At 47.3% G+C, this 19,486-nt stretch overlaps 1 protein-coding gene across 4 annotated transcripts; it reads right to left on the bottom strand.

Annotated features, from left to right (window-relative positions):
* Window positions 1-1,396: 1,396 nt before the first annotated feature.
* Window positions 1,397-18,686, bottom strand: tcf20 (transcription factor 20). 4 transcript variants are annotated; one of them, XM_056406564.1, is made up of 6 exons: window positions 18,489-18,686; window positions 8,104-16,412; window positions 7,927-8,020; window positions 7,708-7,771; window positions 7,487-7,584; window positions 1,397-2,865 (listed from the first exon to the last, which is right to left on the bottom strand). In XM_056406564.1, exons 2-6 carry the CDS (start codon window positions 15,178-15,180, stop codon window positions 2,849-2,851), a joined length of 7,350 nt encoding a protein of 2,449 aa, XP_056262539.1. In that variant the 5' UTR covers window positions 15,181-16,412; window positions 18,489-18,686; the 3' UTR covers window positions 1,397-2,848. The 4 variants fall into 4 exon arrangements, with proteins under 4 accessions (XP_056262539.1, XP_056262537.1, XP_056262541.1 ...); XM_056406562.1 differs by having other exon boundaries at window positions 7,487-7,657; window positions 7,722-7,771; XM_056406566.1 differs by having other exon boundaries at window positions 7,722-7,771.
* Window positions 18,687-19,486: the final 800 nt, after the last annotated feature.

Raw genomic sequence — 19,486 nt, 5'->3', positions numbered from 1 at the left:
ACCTTACTTTTAAGTAATTCTTTCAATTGTTTATACATTACTTTTAGCTAACTAATTCAACTCTTGTATTCATTTTAAGGTGTAGTAGTGATATTTATTCCCTCGTGTGGTCCACAGTAACTTCTCCTCCAGTCACGTCGGCCTCCGGTTGGCAGGAGTCATGGTTCTTTAAGCTATCGCAGAACATAATTGACATATTGGTTCATGATATCAAGTTAACTATAGTTCCACTTCAAAGAAAACATGAGCGATGAACAGCGATCACATCAAAGCCACTTCGCCTGCTTTCACCTTTCACCAAAGCTGCATCAGGAGTTACGGTTTCCTCTGTATTCACATCGAAGACGACCGATTCTCTGGAAGTCTAATTCTTCTCAAACACAGACGGACAGAAACAGACCTGGAGACCCGTCTGTAGACTGAAGTCTGTACTCGTATGTAGACTGACGTCTGTAGGCTGAAGTCTGTAGACTCGTATGTAGACTGAAGTCTGTAGACTCGTATGTAGGCTGAAGTTGAAGTCTGTAGACCTGTCTGTAGAGTCGTATGTAGGCTGAAGTCTGTAGACTGAAGTCTATAGACTCGTATGTAGGCTGAAGTCTGTAGACTGAAGTCTATAGACTCGTATGTAGGCTGAAGTCTGTAGACTGGTCTATAGACTCGTATGTAGGCTGAAGTCTGTAGACTGAAGTCTATAGACCCGTATGTAGGCTGAAGTCTGTAGACTGAAGTCTATAGACTCGTATGTAGGCTGAAGTCTGTAGACTGAAGTCTATAGACTTGTATGAGCTGAAGTCTGTAGACTGAAGTCTATAGACTCGTATGTAGGCTGAAGTCTGTAGACTGAAGTCTATAGACTTGTATGTAGGCTGAAGTCTGTAGACTGAAGTCTATAGACCCGTATGTAGGCTGAAGTCTGTAGACTGAAGTCTATAGACTCGTATGTAGGCTGAAGTCTGTAGACTGAAGTCTATAGACTCGTATGTAGGCTGAAGTCTATAGACTCGTATGTAGGCTGAAGTCTGTAGACTGAAGTCTATAGACTCGTATGTAGGCTGAAGTCTGTAGACTGAAGTCTATAGACTCGTATGTAGGCTGAAGTCTGTAGACTGAAGTCTATAGACCCGTATGTAGGCTGAAGTCTGTAGACTGAACAAGGTGCTTTCATAAGCAGCATCACTGAAGCGGCAGGAAGCCGAACCGAGGGACAGAACTAGAGACGAGCTCCTGAGATGATGGAGAATACATGTGTGTGTGTGTGTGTGTATCTGTGCTCTTCCTCAGCCTCATGTGAGGGAAATAACTGGAGCAGCGGGGGGCCGACAACCAGGAAACGGAGGGAAAGAAAAAGGAAGAAACAAAATAAACAAAAATAAGTTTGAGAAATAAGCGGAGGGCCTTATTGAAGCATGTTTTAGTGTATTGATAATTCATATACATATGGACAGTCTAACACAGCGCGGTTCTGATGGTGTCACCGTCTCCTCAGCTGGACTTTTCTTCTTTTGTTTTTTACAAGAATAACGATACAAAATGATAAGACGACACCATGTAACGGTACTCTCCATGGCAACGCTTCTCCTCAATGGATTTTTGCATCTCCCGATCAAACCGTCCACGAGTACTTGGTAAGGTTTACTCCCCGTCGGCCAATCACGCGACGACGCCTCCCGACGCTTCCAGTTCCCAAATAAAGTTTGTTTTCCCTCTCGTCCGGCGGTGCGACGCCGCTCCTCCTCCTCCTCCTCTTCATCCCCGCGTGCGAGTTCCACAGCGCCGCGTCCTGCTGGCTCCGGTCCGCACAGACAAAGATGGCGGCCGGGCAATAGTCCGTAGTGTTAACCCCCCCCCCCTCCTCCGTCCTTCTCTTTGCACATAACGGACATTTAAAAAATAAGATCGTGTCCATGGGATTTTTTTTTTTTCATGAATACTATCTGTACCGTAAAAACCCCCGGTGATGAAAAATAAGAACACTTTTCAAAAAGGACCAAAAATGGAATCAAAGACCCAGATATCGGCATTGTTTTCAGTTTCTCTCGCTCGCTTGCGCTCTCTCTCTCTCTCTCTCTCTCACACACACACACACACACACGAGTATTGAAAGGCAACAGATGTCCGTTCTCCAAGGCAATAATGTCTTTGTGGCAAACTCGACCCTGACGTCACTCTGGCTCCTCCCTCTCCAGGAATGAAAAATTAAAATCAGATTCACGTGTTGACAGAATATATATAAAAAGAAGTGAGATACATCCATTTCATTTTCATAAGTAAATACTGACAAGGATACAAAATAATAATGGAGGACTAAAATAATAAGTGTGGTCGTCCTAATATCGTAAAGATAGAATACTACTCGAGAGGATATGGATTATTCTCTCCATTTCTCTTTCTGGGCTCGCTCCCAAAACGCCTCTTAAAAAACAAAAAGAAATGATACAGACGATGATAAACAAGTTGTACACGTTGAGGGTGTCTGAGGAGAATCAAAGTAAAGCCTAGAGAGGAAGTTTGTTTCTTTTGTTCTCTTCAACAACAAAAAAGTTCCTTTAGTTCCTCCATCAAGTTTTTGACGTCTCATTTTTCATTTGTCGTCTTCTCGCTCGGAGCTCCGTTCCGCTCTGTCGCAGTTTCATGTTTTCTTTTTTCTCAAGTGAACAGAAACAATTCTCTTAGAAAAAAATAAGGGGGAAAAAAAAGAGGGATTTCTTTTCTCCATTGTCTTACGTATGGAGGGACCGCGGATTCCCGTTGAGAAATTGTACGTCCCCCTTTTGTTGTTGTCGTGCGTCGCAGAAACCGGTCCTCCCACACGGCGGCTGCTTCTCAAACGATCCCACTCGGTTGTCTATTGACCTACAGAACCTGGAGGGGGAAGACGAGCACACAAGGTCAGGATGACGAAGAGTCAGCTGCGTTCAGCCGGCACCTTTTTTTTAGCGGATATTTCCTCTTTTTAAAAGTGTCTTGAAGACCGATAAGCAGGCATTATTATTATTATTATTATTATTATTAGAGCTTTTTACAGAGCACCTGAAGCACTGACAGACGTAACATTATGTATACACTACCGTTTAAAAGTTTGGGGTCACAAAAATAAGAAGATTTCTAAGTTTTTCTTCTTATTTTTTCAAAGTAAAGCATTGTTTTTTTCAATGAAGATAACATTAAATTAATCATAAATACACTCTCTACATAGTTAATGTGGTAAATGACTATTCTCTGGTTTTTAATGAAGTCTCTACACAGGTGTATAGAGGCCCATCTCCAGTGTCCTTATACATGCTTCCTTTGGGCAATATTATCAGGAAACACTCCATAAACTTTCATTGTTATGCAGATGACACTCAACTATATTTATCGATAAAACCAGAGGAGAGCAACCAACTCTGTAAAATTCAAGCATGTCTTAAAGACATAAAAACATGGATGACCTGCAACTTCTTGATGTTAAACTCAGACAAAACCGAAGTAATTTTAATCGGCCCTGAGCACCTCAGAGATCAATTATCTGGTGATGTGGATTCTGTAGACGGCATTGCCCTGGCATCCAACACCACTGTAAAGAATCTTGGCGTTATCTTTGATCGGGACTTGTCCTTTAACTCCCACGTAAAGCAAATCTCAAGGACTGCATTCTTTCATCTACGTAATATTTCAAAAATCAGGCACATCTTGTCTCAAAAGATGCAGAAAAATTGGTTCACGTTCGTTACTTGAGACTGGATTACTGCAACTCCTTACTATCAGGCTGCTCTAATAAGTCTCTTAGATACCCTCAGTTGGTCCAGAATGCTGCAGCTCGTGTTCTCACTAAAACTAAGAAAGAGATCACATCACTCCTGCACTAGCTGCTCTGCACTGGCTCCCAGTAAAATCAAGAATCACTTTTAAAATTCTTCTCTTAACCTACAAAGCCTTGATTGGTGATGCTCCATCATATCTTAAGGAGCTTGTAGTACCATATTGCCCACTAGAGAGCTACGCTCACTAAATGCGGGACTACTTGTAGTTCCTAGAGTCTTAAAAAGTAGAATGGGAGCCAGAGCCTTTGGTTATCAAGCACCTCTTTTATGGAACCAGATTCCAATTTCAGTCCGGGAGGCAGACACAGTCACCTCGTTTAAGAGTAGACTTAAGACCTTCCTCTTTGACAGAGCTTATAGTTAGGGCTGAATCAGGTTTGCCCTGGTCCAGCCCTTGATATGCTGCTATAGGCTTATAGCTGCGGGGACGTTTAGGATGCACTGAGTACCTATCTCCTCTTTTTCTCTCCTTAAGGATGAATTTTCATCTCTCAATCACACGTTACTAACTCTGCTTTCTCCCGGAAGTCCTTTTGACTTTACGTCTCATGGGGTCATCGGACCCTATGAGACGGCATAGATCTATCTGCCTGATGGATCGTCTGGGTCGTGGAATTCCTGCTCATGACTACGCCACTGTCCTGTTGAGACTCCGCCCTCCTCCTCCCCACCGCCATCTGCCTGATGGATCGTGGAGGTCTCCATCGTGGAATATGCCTACTATGAACTATTCATACACTCTGTCATATTCATTGAATGTATTTTAACTCTAAATCTGTCCTTCTGTACACATTACATCTATTGCATCTGTCCATCCTAGGAGAGGGATCCTCCTCTATTGCTCTCCTCCAGGTTTCTTCCCTTTTTTTCCCCCTGAAGGGTTATTTGGGAGTTTTTCCTGGTCCGATGTGAGGTTTTGGGGCAGGGATGTCTATGTGTACAGATTGTAAAGCACTCCGAGACAAATTTGTAATTTGTGAAATTGGGCTATACAAATAAACTGAATTGAATTGTTCTGATGGTACATTGTGTTATCGCCTTAGAAGACTAACGGAGGGGTAGAAAACCCTTGAAAACCCTTTTTATGTGAGCACAGCTGAAAACAGTTATGCTGGTGAGAGAAGCTGTTAAATTGGCCTTCCTTTGAACCACAACTTTGAAGAACAAAATGTATATTTCAAATAAAAATCATTATTTCTAACCTTGTCAATGTCTCGAATATATTTTATATTCATTTAAAAATTCATTTGATAAATAAAAGTGTGAGTTTTCATGGAAGACAAGAAATTGCGTGTCTGGGTGACTCCAAACTTTTGAACGGTCGTGTGAGTTGAGGCATAAAACTTAAACTCCTCTTCATTTTTTCCTTTTTATTTCCGTTAAAAACGAATCAAAAATAAATGCCTTTGCACATAAGGTGATGGAGTAAGGGGGGGGGGGGGGGGGCGTCGCCATTTGCTGTAATCTCACAAGGAGAGACCGAAAAGGGGAGATATATGCGTCTTCAGTTTCCATGAGGACGGGCTGATTGGAAGTGAGGGGGCGGTAATGAGCGAAGGAGGAGGACCGGCCAACAGGGAGGAGAGGAGGTATCGCTGTGTGAATAGTCTGAATAGAGGAGGTATGAACGGCCCCGAGGCAACACGTCGCTGACCGTTCTCTGGAGCTCCAGTAATGAGACGCCGGTCTCCAGACGAGTTCCCAGATGAAAATTTGTGGTCAACACACATTTAGGGAAGCTGCGTTTCCCAGTCTATAAGATTTCATGGCTGGACTATGAAGACATTCCTCGACTGACAATGTCGCTTTCAGACAAAATTATGAGACGCACTGGATATGAATACATGTATCCGTCTTTCAACCAGGGGGTTGGCGGTTCAATCCCCGCCCTAGTCGATGTGTCCTTGAGCAAGACACTTAACCCTGAGATGCTCCCTGTAGCTATGACTACGGTGTATGAATGTAACATGTAAAGTTTCTTTGAGTAAATTAAATAGCACGATATAGATTAATGGATTATTATTTATGTTACAAAACACACACACACACACACACACTAAAGTGGCCACAATGCATCTGAAGTAAGTCTATTTTGCACCAGGGCATGCTGAGGTTAATGAATCAGTCACCTCGTAGTAACTTCTATATTTCCTGTCCTGATGGCTGATGGTTGATTGAGGGTGTGTACTCTGTTCGATGGGAGCGGACACATCTGCGGCTCTCCTTCTTATTTTGGTTTTAAAAGCAAAGAATCGCCATTTGGGCTCATTTGCATTCTTCTGACGGAGCAGACGTCTTTCCTGCTGGAGTTATTTGGGCTGCGTGGGTTACTAATTACTAGGACTTCACCGAATAGTATGAAGCTTCAATCGTAACGTTGATGCCTAAATTATCATCATTTATTATGGAATTATTCAAGAAGTTATATATTTAAAAACTAAATGTAATCATTTATAGCTTTCAGGAACATTGCATATAATATATAGTCCTCCAGCTTACACACACACACACACACACACACACACACACACACACACACACACACACACACACACACACACACACACACACACACACACACACACACACACACACACACACACACACACACACACACACACACACACACACACACACACACACACACACTGTAATCATCTCCGTCCATATTGAAAAAAAGACGTAATCATTTCCAAAAAAACTCACTAAAGATTTTCATCAGACTACTTATTCATCTTTAATCCATATTATTTGGCATTTAGCCTTTCAAAAACTAGATGTTCACTACCAGGTCCAGCAGCAATCTAACTGCACCGTGCATAAAAAACATAATAAAACTAAAGTAGACATGTGCCAGCATGTTGTTAATTAATTTTTTGATATGCTCCATAAATGCGGTGAAGCAAAGAGAAAGTAAGAGAGAAAGAGACTAAATATAGAGCAAAAACAGGCGTTGCATAATGAAATATCCCTCTGTTTTCGTGAGGACCCAGATCAGGTCGAGTGAAGAGCTCGTCACGGACGCACACGAGTTCACACGAGCTTCTCATTACATTTTTGGAAAGAAGAAGGAATAAGAAGGCCTTTCCTTGTGGACTGGCGCTTCAGTGACTCAGTGAGCTTTGGCGCAGCACTTTATTTACAGATGAATGTTTTGCGTTGTAAATATCTTCCCTTTCATTGTGTGTCCTGTTGTCTCTTTGATCAGGTTGTCGTTTTACTCGGATCCATCTCTTGTTTGTAGTAAACATCTGGACCAGCGGTCAACGTGGAGGCCGATCAGAAGAGCCGACGACACGTCCCGTCAGAATTTAAAAGGGTTTCAATCATCATGTCAGCTTTCTTGTCTGCTATATAGTTCACCCTGAGAGCAACACAACTGGACACACACACACACACATACATACACACGCACACCCTGGGCAGGAAGTCCTGTCTGATCTGCTTCCTTTTGCTGCCCTACATACAATTTAAATAGTTTAAGTTAGACCTGAAAGTATTGTATTTAGTTGTTGTGGTATTGATTTTAGTTAATGAATGGACTCATGTGTCTCATAACTTGGACCCAGATAGGTAACCGGTCCGAATTATTCTTGGTGGTTAATTGTCGACATCCCAAATTCCCACGATGAAACATGTTGTAGACAAACACACAAATACACAACTCAGTGTGAACTTACAGCTCCCAGACTCCCGTGTCTCCTCTTCGGCGTTCCTCTCAGCCTCTCTCGGACTGCTCCAGGTACACTGACTTGGCTGGCCGGATGCTCTGGGTAAACTGAGTGAAGGAGGGAGGAGGAGGAGGAGGGGTCAGGGTGAGATGAATAGATGTGTGAGTGGGTGGTGAGGATCTAGAATGGCAAAGGAAGATGAGAGTGAATCACACAAAACGAAGACCAACCTCTCCTTCTTTACCTTGTGCTTCGGACACCGCAGTGAGAAGTTATCTTCGTTCAGAGAGCAATCTGGCAGAGGGACAAGGACTTTTAGTAAAACAGAGGCACCACCGCACACAGCCTGGACATTAAGAACAATAGTGGCGTTTAAAAACAAGCACAAACATCTATTATTGTTTAACTGGATTTAACGTTAACTCCTGTGTTTTAATGCATCCACTCACCGGCTTCAAGAGCGCACAGGTAGTGGTAGCGGAGTGTGCAGCCTTTGCTGTAGCAGCCCAGGGTTGAGCCAATCATCTCACAGTATGAGCAGGACTGAGCAGAACACCAGAACAGTCAACATCAGAAAAAAGCGACACGGCAGAAAAACAGGCGGAATAGACGGAGGGGACGCTTACCGTTTCTCTGGCGCCATCTCGTGCCTCCTGCAGGCCATACAGTCTCCCGTTGACGAGGTACACCCCGCTGGTCCACACGATGCACCCCTCGTGGACCCACAGCTCCTCCGGGTCCATGGGCATCTGAGGCAGCTGGGCGAGTTGCGCCAAGGGCCCCAGGGAGTCCAAGGCGGGCGGAGGGGGCTGGAAGGGCAGGGACGCCTTACTGTTGGATGGCACCATTCTCGGGGAATCCTCACTAGATTTGTGCCTCCTCTTAAAGCGGGGGTGTGAGGTCAGCTTTCTGTGTTGAGGTCGCTGTAGCGCTTCGTCTGTTGGCTGCTGCGGTTGCTGGATTTGCGGCGGTTGCTTGTCTACGTCAAGGTACGGCTCCCTCTTGAGCTTCGGGATAGGCCGGATGTCCAGATTCATGTCCCAGGTCAGAGACGTCGTTTTACTGGAGTAGGAGGAGAACGACGAAGACGAGGAGGAAGAGGAGGAAGAGGAGGTGGTGTTGCTGAACTTGCCCGTCATGTGCATCATCATTTCCTCGTCACCGGCCGTCGGGGCCGATCTGACTCGAGCAGGGAGCGGTACGGGGTTTGACTCGAGGCCGATGGCAAAGTCGCTCTCGGCCGGGGCCTTGGCGAACGGAGCATCTTGGGTTTGTGCGTGTTGGTTGGCGCTAAAAACATTCAAGCTCATGTGAGTGTTTTGTCCCGTTTTATTTGGGCCTGCGGTCGCTTGACCGAGTCGGACCGGGGGCTGGTTCTTGGACAGCTTGGCAGCGTATTCCGCTGGATAGAAAGGGCCGTAGAGATCTCCAAGATGTTTGTAATTTCCCCATTTCTGACACAGGCAGCAGAGCAGGCGGCCAGAGTGATTGGTCTCCGTCATCACGGGGCCAGAAACGATGTAGCCGGATAAAGGAAGAGCTTTTCCTGTCTGGAGAGTAGTCTCCCCCTCGTCTGTCTCTCTTTTCTCTGAGTCTCTGTCTCTCCGAGATAACTGAGAGGAAAGCGCCGAGGTCAGGGGAGAATCAATCCCACTGACGCCGACTTTCCCTCCAACTGCACTACGCTCTCCTTTCATCTTCTCCTCCTCAGCGTTTACAATGCTGCACACTGCCCCGATCTCTGGTACTTTGTTCTCCACGTGTATGTGCGGAATAAACGGGCCCTTTCTATTTGGGTCCACAAATACTTTATTCGTGCCAGGGCTCCCTCCACCCCCCAGAGGTGTATCGGGGTCAACTTTGGCCGCTGGTGGCGCCGTCGGTCCAGCTCTCCTTCTCCTCCTCTGTCGTCCTCTTGCCGGCGTTGACCCGTCCTCATCTTTTCCACCCCTGCGTCTCCTTCGAACAGGTTTGACTTCGATCTCGGGCGGCATTTCCTCACACTCGACATCCACTTTCACCATCTGGGTTAGAACGGGTGGAGTCAGTGGGGGAGCGTCTTCATCGTCGGTTATGTGGAATGCTGCAGGGGGCGGTGTGCTGCTCGCAGTCGGCACCAACGGTGAGGTTGGAGCATCAGCTGTAGTTGGCTCGGGCGTGGCACTCCGACTTGAGCCCTCACCCTGTCCTTGGGGCTGGTCCTGTCCCTGTGTCTGGGCTTGGTTCTGAGCCCTTTTTTGTTTATTCACACTCCCTACGGGCCTCCCCTTCTTCTTGCCAGATGGGAAATAGCCTTTAGGCACGGAACTGTCTTGTGGCGACAGGCTGGATCTACCAGAGGACATCTGATGCTGCCTGTTCAGCATGTGTCCTTGAGCCTGATTAGGGTGGGGTGAGGTGGCTCCATAGTAGTCACTGCCGGGATAGTCATCAAACCCCATGCCGGATTCTTGAAGTTTCTGTCGAAGGAGGTCAGCCGCAGACTGCTCTCCTTGTCTTGTCTCGAGCTGCTGGTAAGTGTTGGTGAAATGCTGAATGTCTGACAGGGCGGATGAAGATGGAGGTGGGGAACCCTGGACTGGGCGAGGAAGAGGTGGAGGAGGGGGTAAAGGTCCAAGCAGAGCAAAGTCCTCCTTGTCGCCCGATGCAACAGTGGAGCCTAATCCAAAGTCAAAGTCTTGTTTTAGGGTTTGCGACGTCTGATGCGGATCACATGGGTAGGCTGATGGGGGCAAAGACCCGGTTTCATCAACGCCTCGAAAGGAAATAATGTCGTTTAGTGAATTACTCTCATCCATGTAACTATCGTCTACTCCTGCAACCCTGGGGAAATGTGCCAAGTCTTGGTCCTGTGAATCACTAAACGATGGCATTTCAGAGTGAGAGAAGCCCAGATAATGATTCGACTCATCATCAACATGGCCTGCTGGCTTTTTGATATTTGGTGTGATTTTCTGCACTATTGCCTCCAGCTTTAAACCTCGGCTTTTCCTGGGAGGCATAGCCCTGGTATTACCACTTGATGGAGATAGAGGTTGTGAATAGGTATTCTCTCCGGGCAGAGGGGAAGAGAGCCTGGGACATGGGATATCTGAACTGGAGGAGTCGTCTTCATTGTGATGGCTCGACTCAGACTGAGCCCCAGGGGAGTGATGTGAATTTGTAGCAGCTCTCTGCTGGGACGCATCCTGGAGTTGCCTTTTGGCGGGAATTGGAGAGATAAAAGAGCGAACTCTCCGGCGCAATATTAGCGGATTTGTGTCTCCAGAACCCCCGGCTTTAGTCTGACGCTGCGTGGAGTTCATGTCAGCAGAAGGCTTAGCTGAGCTGGGTGGAGGGGGTGGACAGGGGTGTTTGGCTTCCTCTGTGGCTCCTCTGGGGACCTCAGGTTGAGCAGCATGAGCCATTTGTGGCGGGATGGGGACGTGTGAAGCTAGAGGAGCAGAAGGAGGAGGCGGCTGTGTTCTGTAGAAGGAGTCTCCCTCGATCATTCTAGCGCCTTCTCTTCCAGAGTGTGTCGACTCCCACATTTTCAAATCAAAGAAAGCACTTTGATGATGGAGTGAAGTTTTGGCTGCGTGCAGTTCACCGGGCATGTCGATTTGTGACATCATCCTCTGCCTCGGTTCCGCTTGGCCAACCTTGTGTCTTCCCGGAGAAGAACGAGGAAGCATCATCATCTCTTTGGATGGCCTGTTCATTGCTTTTACCCAGTCCGTCATGTCATGTGAGTGATGAGGGGGGCCACGAGGGTGAGGATACATTTGAAGCTTGTTTGTGGACTGCTGGGGGGATAGATTGTGGTACGGATGGTGGGAGGGGAAATGGGGGTTACTGCGTGGTATCATATTCCCTTCTCTTGTATCTCCAAATCGATATCCGGGGAAACTGCCGCCACTGCCTGTTGATAGATCAACACCATGAAGATAGGACTGATGCCTTGAAGGTGAAGATAAAGGGTTTGTGCTCAAAGGATGAGATGGCAAGGGCGTAATATCAACATTGCCTCGCCTGTAGGGGTCAGTGTTCATCACAACAGATGGATGAACAGACTTGGAATGATACTCCATATCGGCATCATTAGTGCAACCAATGCCGTGATGAGCAGTCTGTAAATGTGCAGCGTCTAAGCCGGCCTCTTTCAATGCCGTTTCCATTTTCACCACTTGTTTCAGTCCAATATCCTTTTTTCTCAGATCATTGGCTGCTGCTGGAGAGGAAAATGGCTGTTGAATCACAGAGGCGCCACTCTGACTTTTCTCCCGCTCTCTCTCTCGGTCACTTTCCCTCTCTGGTGTGCTGTGTCGGTTTGGCGACACATCACAGATGACAGAGCGCCGCTCTGATGGGGCTAATATGGAGCCCGATGCTTTTTGAGACTCCGTTTGACCAACGTTGCCCGTTAGCGGCTCTGGCTCTTGCAAAAGGAGCTCCTGCACAGCAGAGGGAGGCGTGGACACACTCGATAAGGCTTTTCTCTGTGGTAGAGAATAGTCAGCTAGGTTGATGTGTTTGGTTGGGGGTCGCTGAGGCTCTGCCGCCTGTGTTAAATGGCTCTGGGACACGCCCATGTCACATTTCACAGCATTTTGCATTATCTTAGTAATAGACACTTCAGACTTTACGGAGGACTGAGCATTTGTGGGAATGCTAGGCTCACTTCCAAGCCTCTGGTTTGGATGCAGAGGTTTTCCAGTCATACCCATTTGCCCAGAATGAGCCGACGCCTCGGTTATGCCGTACGGGTGTCTGGTTTGAAACTGTTGTTGAACTTGGAGATGGGCAGGAAAGGCCTGCTCTGGTCTGCCATAGCGCCGATCTAAATTGTAACCTTGAAGAACCTCTTGTAAAAGGCTTGGGAATTGCTGCAAATTATCCTCGTGACCCTTCACTCCTGTTCCTTGCCCTCTCTTTACCAAAGCCTCTGCGACAGAACCAGCATCTTTTGGATGCACGGGGCCATAACCAGCTTGTGATTGTTGATACCCCAAGTATCTGGAATTTGATTCCATTACACCCACCGGGCCAGACCTCCCTCTGCTCTTCATTGTCAAATCTGAGCCATATGTTGATTCTGGGTATCCATATTTATGCGGTCCAGACTGGGGAGGATTTTGAGGCCGTCCAAAATTTGATTTCTGGTGAAGGGAGGAATATACACTCAGGTCTACACCTTCCTCCCCATTATGGCCACTCGACTCTCTTAAGAAAGAGTGTTTCTCTTCTATGCAGTTGCCTTGGGGATGCTTGCTTTTTTCAGCGTGACTTCCCTCAGACCGAGCTGAAACAATCACACCGACACTACTGGCACTCTGTTGCTCCTCAGACGAGTGCTTCTCTCCCCTCTCGTTATTGTGTAATCTGGATGCAGTGTGCAACCTGTTTTCTTTGTCCTGACAATTTTGAGAATTGACTTCTCCAACTCGCTGCATTTGGCTACGGCCTTTCTCCGTTTTATCAACTGGGCCTTCACTTTCGGTTTTGATGACCTCACTTTTTATTTCCGTTGTCCTCCTATGGCCACCTCTGTATGCGTGACCAGGCTGTGAACCACAATTTGGCTGAGGTGGAGGAATGCTGGAGGAGGTGCATAATGGGGAGGAGGAAACCAGAGGTGTTGAATGGGAAGCTGGGCCAGTCTCTGATGACTGACATCCAAAGGATGGAGATGATGACGAAGCGGGAACGCGTGCTTCTTTTGCTTTTTTTTTGGACACATTTGGTTGTGGGGAATGGGAGGCGATGGCTTTAACAGCTGACGCTTGCCCAGTCTGTGTTTGACTCTGGGAGGGAGGGCGACAGCCAGTTGGTTGAGATCCACTGCTCGCACCACTCATCTGCCTCATTCTCCCATATTCCCCTTCAGAAAACGGCTCCTCTCGCTCCACCTTGGTCCCCGATGAGCCTCCAACTGACATTAGTGAGGAGTCTTCATCAGCACCAACATCTAAGCTGGCACCATCACCAATCCCTGGTGCACTCCCGTCTTTAACTGTGCTCGTGCTCGAGGCTGCACTTGCATTTCGACTTCTTGGTTGTGACGGAAGCACGCCATGCGTTGCCCGTTGCATCGGCCCCTTCTTCTGTGAAAGCACTGAGTCGGTGAGGAGCATGTGCTGAACTGTGTTTGGTAAATTGGCTACTTGCGAGCTCAAGGCATTAAGACTATTCAGGCCAGCATCCTGCAGTTTGTCAAGTGGAGAGGATGAATAAATAGAGGAGCTTTCCTCTCGAGATCCGACCCCTGTGCCTAAACCCAATTTGTTTCGGCCTATCGGAGGAAGACTGCTTCCTCCAACTGCACTCGCGCTGTGAGCTTTATGACTGCCACTGCTACCACAACTACTGATGCTGCTATTTGAGTTGGGTGTGGGACTTAATTGTGGCATGGTCTGCAGTAATCTACCTTGACCATGGCTGCTACGGGGGTTTGACGAAGGATGCTTAGGACCATGACCTGAGGGGTTTGCATGTACCTCTGAGACGCCCATCAAAGGGGAAGGAGAGGAGCTACAACTGGGGGAATGCACTGCAGAGGCCGCTGGTGAGGGGTTGGATATCGGGCTAAAGTTTTGGTTAATTTGGGTTTGTTGAGCATTGGGGTGCAATGGGGATTTGGCTATTTCTTGAGATGCTGCTTGAGGTATACCGGGATTGGAGGCTTGATGATGTTTAGCATATACAGAGCCTGGAGACGGGCCCTGGTGCTGCATCTTGAGAGAGTTGTCGTAACCTACCCCTAAATTGTGCTGCGAGTTTCGGTGCTGTAGTGTGGCTTGCTTGTGAAGCGAAAGGGTCTGTGGGGAGTAGCCAGGATAATTTGAAGCATGGTAACTCTGCTGAACATTCTCCATTGGCCCCACATTGTTAGCAGCAACTGAACTGGAGTTTGAACTCGAGTTAACACTGGGAGAACTGTTGACTTTGGGGTCGAACCCCGCGCTAGCAGCCCCATCGAGATATCTCTGTGGAGGAGGGCTGTACATTCCCGATGACCCCGTGGACGCTCCACCCTGTGGCGAGTAGTGTGGGTACTGAGGGGTCATTCTGTGCCCAGAGTGTGGATAGCTCCTATGCTGTTGTCCATGGTGGACAGCTGGGAAGGTTTGTCCGAGCTGGCGGTGCTGCATCTGAGAACCGGGCACTGACTGCATTGCAGCATTCTGACTCATATTGTACTGATGAGGAGAGAACGCTCCAGCACCAGCACCTCCACCCGAACCAGCGCTTGAGCCATAGTCTACTGGATATGGTGACATCAGGCCAGATGCTGGTGCCGAGCCAGACCCAGCATGCCGATACTGGTGAGGTATATGTCCATCAATATTAGGGTACCCAAACCCTGCCCCATAGGCCATGCCCCCCCTTCTGTGTCTGTCCTTTCCGGCCATTGAAAAATAATAATCCATGGCGTCCTTCCTGTAGGGGTTGTTAGTGTTGGCGCTGTGAATGTTACCCTGTGTTGGCGATGCCTCCACAGCACCTCTGTTCCTCACACTGTAAGCAAGCATGTGGCTGGCTTGACTTGGGTGGTGATGGCCTCTGTGCAGGCTCTGCTGTTGCATTCCCACGTAATCATCTGTCATCCTTGGGGAAATCTGGGGGTCTGCTGGCTGAGGGGGATACGGAGTTCCCCCTCCACCCCTCCCACTGAACCCCGGGGGAAGCGAAGGGGGAGCCGGACTGTTAGAAAAATTCTGCATTGTTCCTTTCCACGTTTGGATTAAAAATGAAGATAACCGTCAGTGTCTATACCAGGGAATGCTTCTGATCAGAAACTGGAAGGCTTACGGCAGTAATCATAAATGACAAAGAAAAGAATCTCTGGCTTGGCAGTAAAACAAGGAAATGCTTTGCAAAAACAAATAGTTCAAGCTGAGGAATATCTATGGCAGATGTTATAATTACTTTTCTGTCGCAGAAAGTGGGTAGTGAGGTTGAACAGACAATGGTTTTTATCAATATATGAAAAGGCTAAATGGTAAGTCTTACTTCTTCACTGTGACTGGATAGTTATTCTACACTTTCTTTCTTTTTTAAAAGGTACACTTTACAACTGGGTCTTTAAAAAAATTGAACTTTCAACAAAAAAAAGAAAAGAAATACGTCGTGAAGCAGTTTTCTACTGCAGTAAAATACAATATTAAAACTGTGCAGTCATTCCCATGAAGCTGAAGCAGTTTGGCAGAGCAGGCAATGATATCACCATGTGAGATGCTCTCTGATGATCTTAAATGTCTTTACATGTACACTCTCCACTATAATAACAGCTCACGCAAACAGAGCTATGTTGGGATTAAATTGTGGTCCAAAAGCATCTTGTGCAAATAAACAAACAGACAAACAAAAATCTAAATAAAACCATCGAGAATGTGTTCCGTCACAACAGTCCTTGAGTCCTTGAGTCCGTCAATATGTTTGCCAGGACCTGACTCACACCTGTGTGAGAGCAACGCGGCAGTAACTCGAATCAAGAAGTCTGAATACAGACCGTCACACAATACTCCCAGAGGCAAACACTCCATTGATATTCTCATCAGCTCTTGGATGCAGAGTGTAATACTTTTTGGGATGTTCTTTTTCTTGGTCATTCCCTTTCAGATACGTTTGTTTTTCGTTTTGCTACGGCATGCATTCATTCGGACTGTAGATGTCTTTGGTCCCTATTTAGGAATCGTTCTTTCCTTGACTGTGCTCAGATTCTGCTTGGCGCTCTCCTGTATCCTCAGCCTGTAGCCGTCTTACCTTTGTTTCATTGTGTCAACCATCATTTAACTCTACCTACTTCCATGGCAACAGTTTTCCAAAAGGAGGGTAATCCATTTATTCCAGCTCAAAATCAGTCAATTCAAGCACCTTTCTTTCGGTTTTCTCTTCAGTATTTCCATGCATACGTTCATTTTCCAGGAGCTGCTGACCAGAAGTCTTTGCAACTCTGCAAACACAAAAGATGATTCAAAATAGTTAGCACATAAACATGAAAATACATCATTTATTAACTGTACCTAGTGCTACAGGTCTGTATTCAAATAGATATAAAGAAGAAAATACTGTGGTCATTCAATAGCAATAAAAAGCTTCTTTGGTTTCATATTACGTTTGAGTATTCTATTCAACAATCTCGTTTGAACAATTCAGTGGTAAATTACGACAGTTATCAACGCTAAATCAATTTAATTAGTTTTGTACTGGAAAAAGTCAGTGTTGCTCGAGTATCATAAATTGCAGATTACAACGGCCTTTCCAATAAGTGGATTTATCTTTAAGACTAAAATCACCCAGGTGCATCACAAATATATTCACCAAACCGTAAACTTTGTGAGCATTGCTTCCTTATTGCACAATGTCCCCTAAACATTTTAAAAGGGGTTGCTGGCCTCCCATCAACACTCCTGTTTGTATATGCACTGGGAGTACAACCTTTAACAATACATGCCTGAGCTGTCTCCTCGGACTGATTGCAAAGTAGGTTGGTGGAGAGAAAAACTAGTTTCCTGTGACATACACTTAAGGCCACAAAGTAAAAAAAGGCAAGGTCACAAACACAACTTCACATGTAAACAAACAAGCCCGTGTGGCCAAGACACAGGCAGTCTCTCTAAAATGAGGCTAAAGAACGATAAGAGTATTTTACAGGCATTAATGATTAAGGGCAACAATTTAAAAAAGGCATGACGATATCTTTAAAAAAGGTCTGCACCCATAATTGCAGCGTGTGACACACACACGCCTCTATTGTGCACTGTAAAACGGTTAATGGGCCCCAACGCAACTTTGGGGCGACTTTTGTTAAGTGTCGACTTACACCGAGAAGGACGATTACCAAGCCCTCGCTGTTTTACGATTGCAACTATTAGTCTACCTAACTGGTGGTAGTTGTCTGTCAATCTCATCAAAGGTGTTCACCCCATCTTCACCCAGGTAATGCATCGCTTTGAGCACAGAGGTGATGGACATGGGAAAAAAAGAAAAATACTCAACACACCAGTCATGTAAAGTCAAACATATTGCACACAGCTCTCTGCTCAGGTGTCACAACAAAAAGGTGCAACGCTGGTGGTTTGATGCAGTGTCAAAACTGGAAGAATAAATATGTTAAAAGGACACCACCCTCGCTCACCAGACCTTACCTTGATTACTAATTAATCACAGCAGCTCACTGGGGCACGACCAGGCAGCAGCAGCAGCGATCACAATAGACCAGCGCAGCGATAAAAGAAGAAGAAGAAGAAGACGAAGACCCGGGCTCAATGCAGCCTGTCAGCCGATCAATGGCATCGCCGTCTGCCTGTGAAGAGCAGACGCAATGCCGTCTCCACGCCGCGTTCGTCGTCTCCGACGGTCGTGAACACAACACGGGGCTCTCGTGCCTTCGCTGCCTTCGCAGCTACGCTAGCCGGTAGCAATACGCATTGCAATTAGCCGCGAGCTGCTGCTGCCTCCTTCTCCCCCCTCGGAGAGGTTAGCGTTAGCTTAAAAACACAAATTTGGAAAATTTAAAAAAGCTCACATACTGCACATTAATTACGCGAGGCAGCCGCAGACGCGCAGGAGGCGGCTGCGCTACGTAACCGCGGCGTGAGCGTCACAGCGAGACACGCTTTATTTTTGGTTGCGTTTTGCTACAATTCTCACGAGCATTGGAGAACGTGCACAACACGGCGGCTGTAGCAGGCTAACAGCAGCCAGGCAGCGCTTAGCTACAAGAGAAGTGATTAGGTGCAGATGTTACCCCCCCTACCTCACCCAGACTCCCCCCTCCTCCTCCCCCCCACACACCGAACCCAGTTGGGCTGGGAGCAAAAGGGCTAGCTAGCATAAATAACGTCCACTGGCTCGAGACCTGGTGTGTGTGTGTGTGTGGGGGGGTACCGCATCACGCAGTCTGACATTTTCCCTGAGCAAAAAACAGCTAGCGTGTGCCAGAGAGAGAGAGATAGGGGAGAGAGAGAGGGAGAGAAAAGGGCAAGTCGGTCCGAGGCGGGCTAGCTAACGCAGTGTGAGCGCATACCTGAGAACGGAGCGCCGCGAGGCCCCTCGGAGAGTCAGCGGCTGCTTCTGTGACCAGCCCGCTTGCTTGCGGCAGGAAACCCCAGACTCCGGGCGAACCGCTCCGCCGCTTTTTCCCCTCACCCTTCCGAGTCCAGACAACCCCGACCAGCGGCGGCGAAGTCGGGGAGAGGGAGGGAGGGGGGGCGGCGGGTGGGTTGGTCGGTCGGGGTAGGGGGTGGGTGGGGGGGGCGCCCGTCACGACACTCGGATCCCGGGCCTTTCTTCCGATTTCCCCTGTTTTCTTTTGTCCTCACCTCCAAAAATGATGAGAGCGGAGCACAATCGGGGTGCCTGTAGGTCCCGTAGCCAGTGAGGTCCATACACCCCCGCCCCCTCCCCTCCTGTTCCCTTGCTTCTCTCGCTCTCTCTCTCTCTTTCACACGCCGCCGAGGTGATTCCGCCGATCTCGAGCTGAAATTAAACACATTGGCATCTCCCGAGCGGACCACTAACGCGTGGAGACCTCAGACGTCAGTTTTCCGCCACTGAATTTGCATTCGCATGCCTCCATCGGGAGCTCGACCTCTCCGTTTTCCTGTTAGACTCCTGTTTTTTCTTCTTCTTCTTCTTCTTCTTCTCCTTCTTCTTCTTCTTGCAACAGAAAGACCGCCTTGAAAATGCATACACACTCATATTCCTGCACCCCCCCTCCCTCCCTCCCTCATCTCTCTCCATCACATCCCTCCACCCCCCCTCCCTCCCTCTGAGGCTTTTTGCTTTTCCACTGCTTTTTTTTTTCTTCTTTTTTCTGCTTACCTATTTCTGCCATAACATCCATGATTATAGTGATAATGCATTTTTTTTTTTTTTAATGTTATTTTTTTCCAATCAGGGTTCATGGAGTTTAGCTCAGCTCCTTTGTTCCCGTTTTCATCTCCAGTGGGAAAACAAATTAGGGTATCGCCTAATGAAGGCACCAGAGTATACAAAGGCAAGAGGAGAGGAGACAGGGTCGAA

This window comes from Pseudoliparis swirei, chromosome 23 (assembly GCF_029220125.1).
Source record: "Pseudoliparis swirei isolate HS2019 ecotype Mariana Trench chromosome 23, NWPU_hadal_v1, whole genome shotgun sequence".
Classification (NCBI taxonomy): Eukaryota; Metazoa; Chordata; class Actinopteri; order Perciformes; family Liparidae; genus Pseudoliparis; species Pseudoliparis swirei.
Note: the sequence above shows the minus strand (reverse complement) of the source record. Positions and strands in the feature narration are given on the sequence as shown.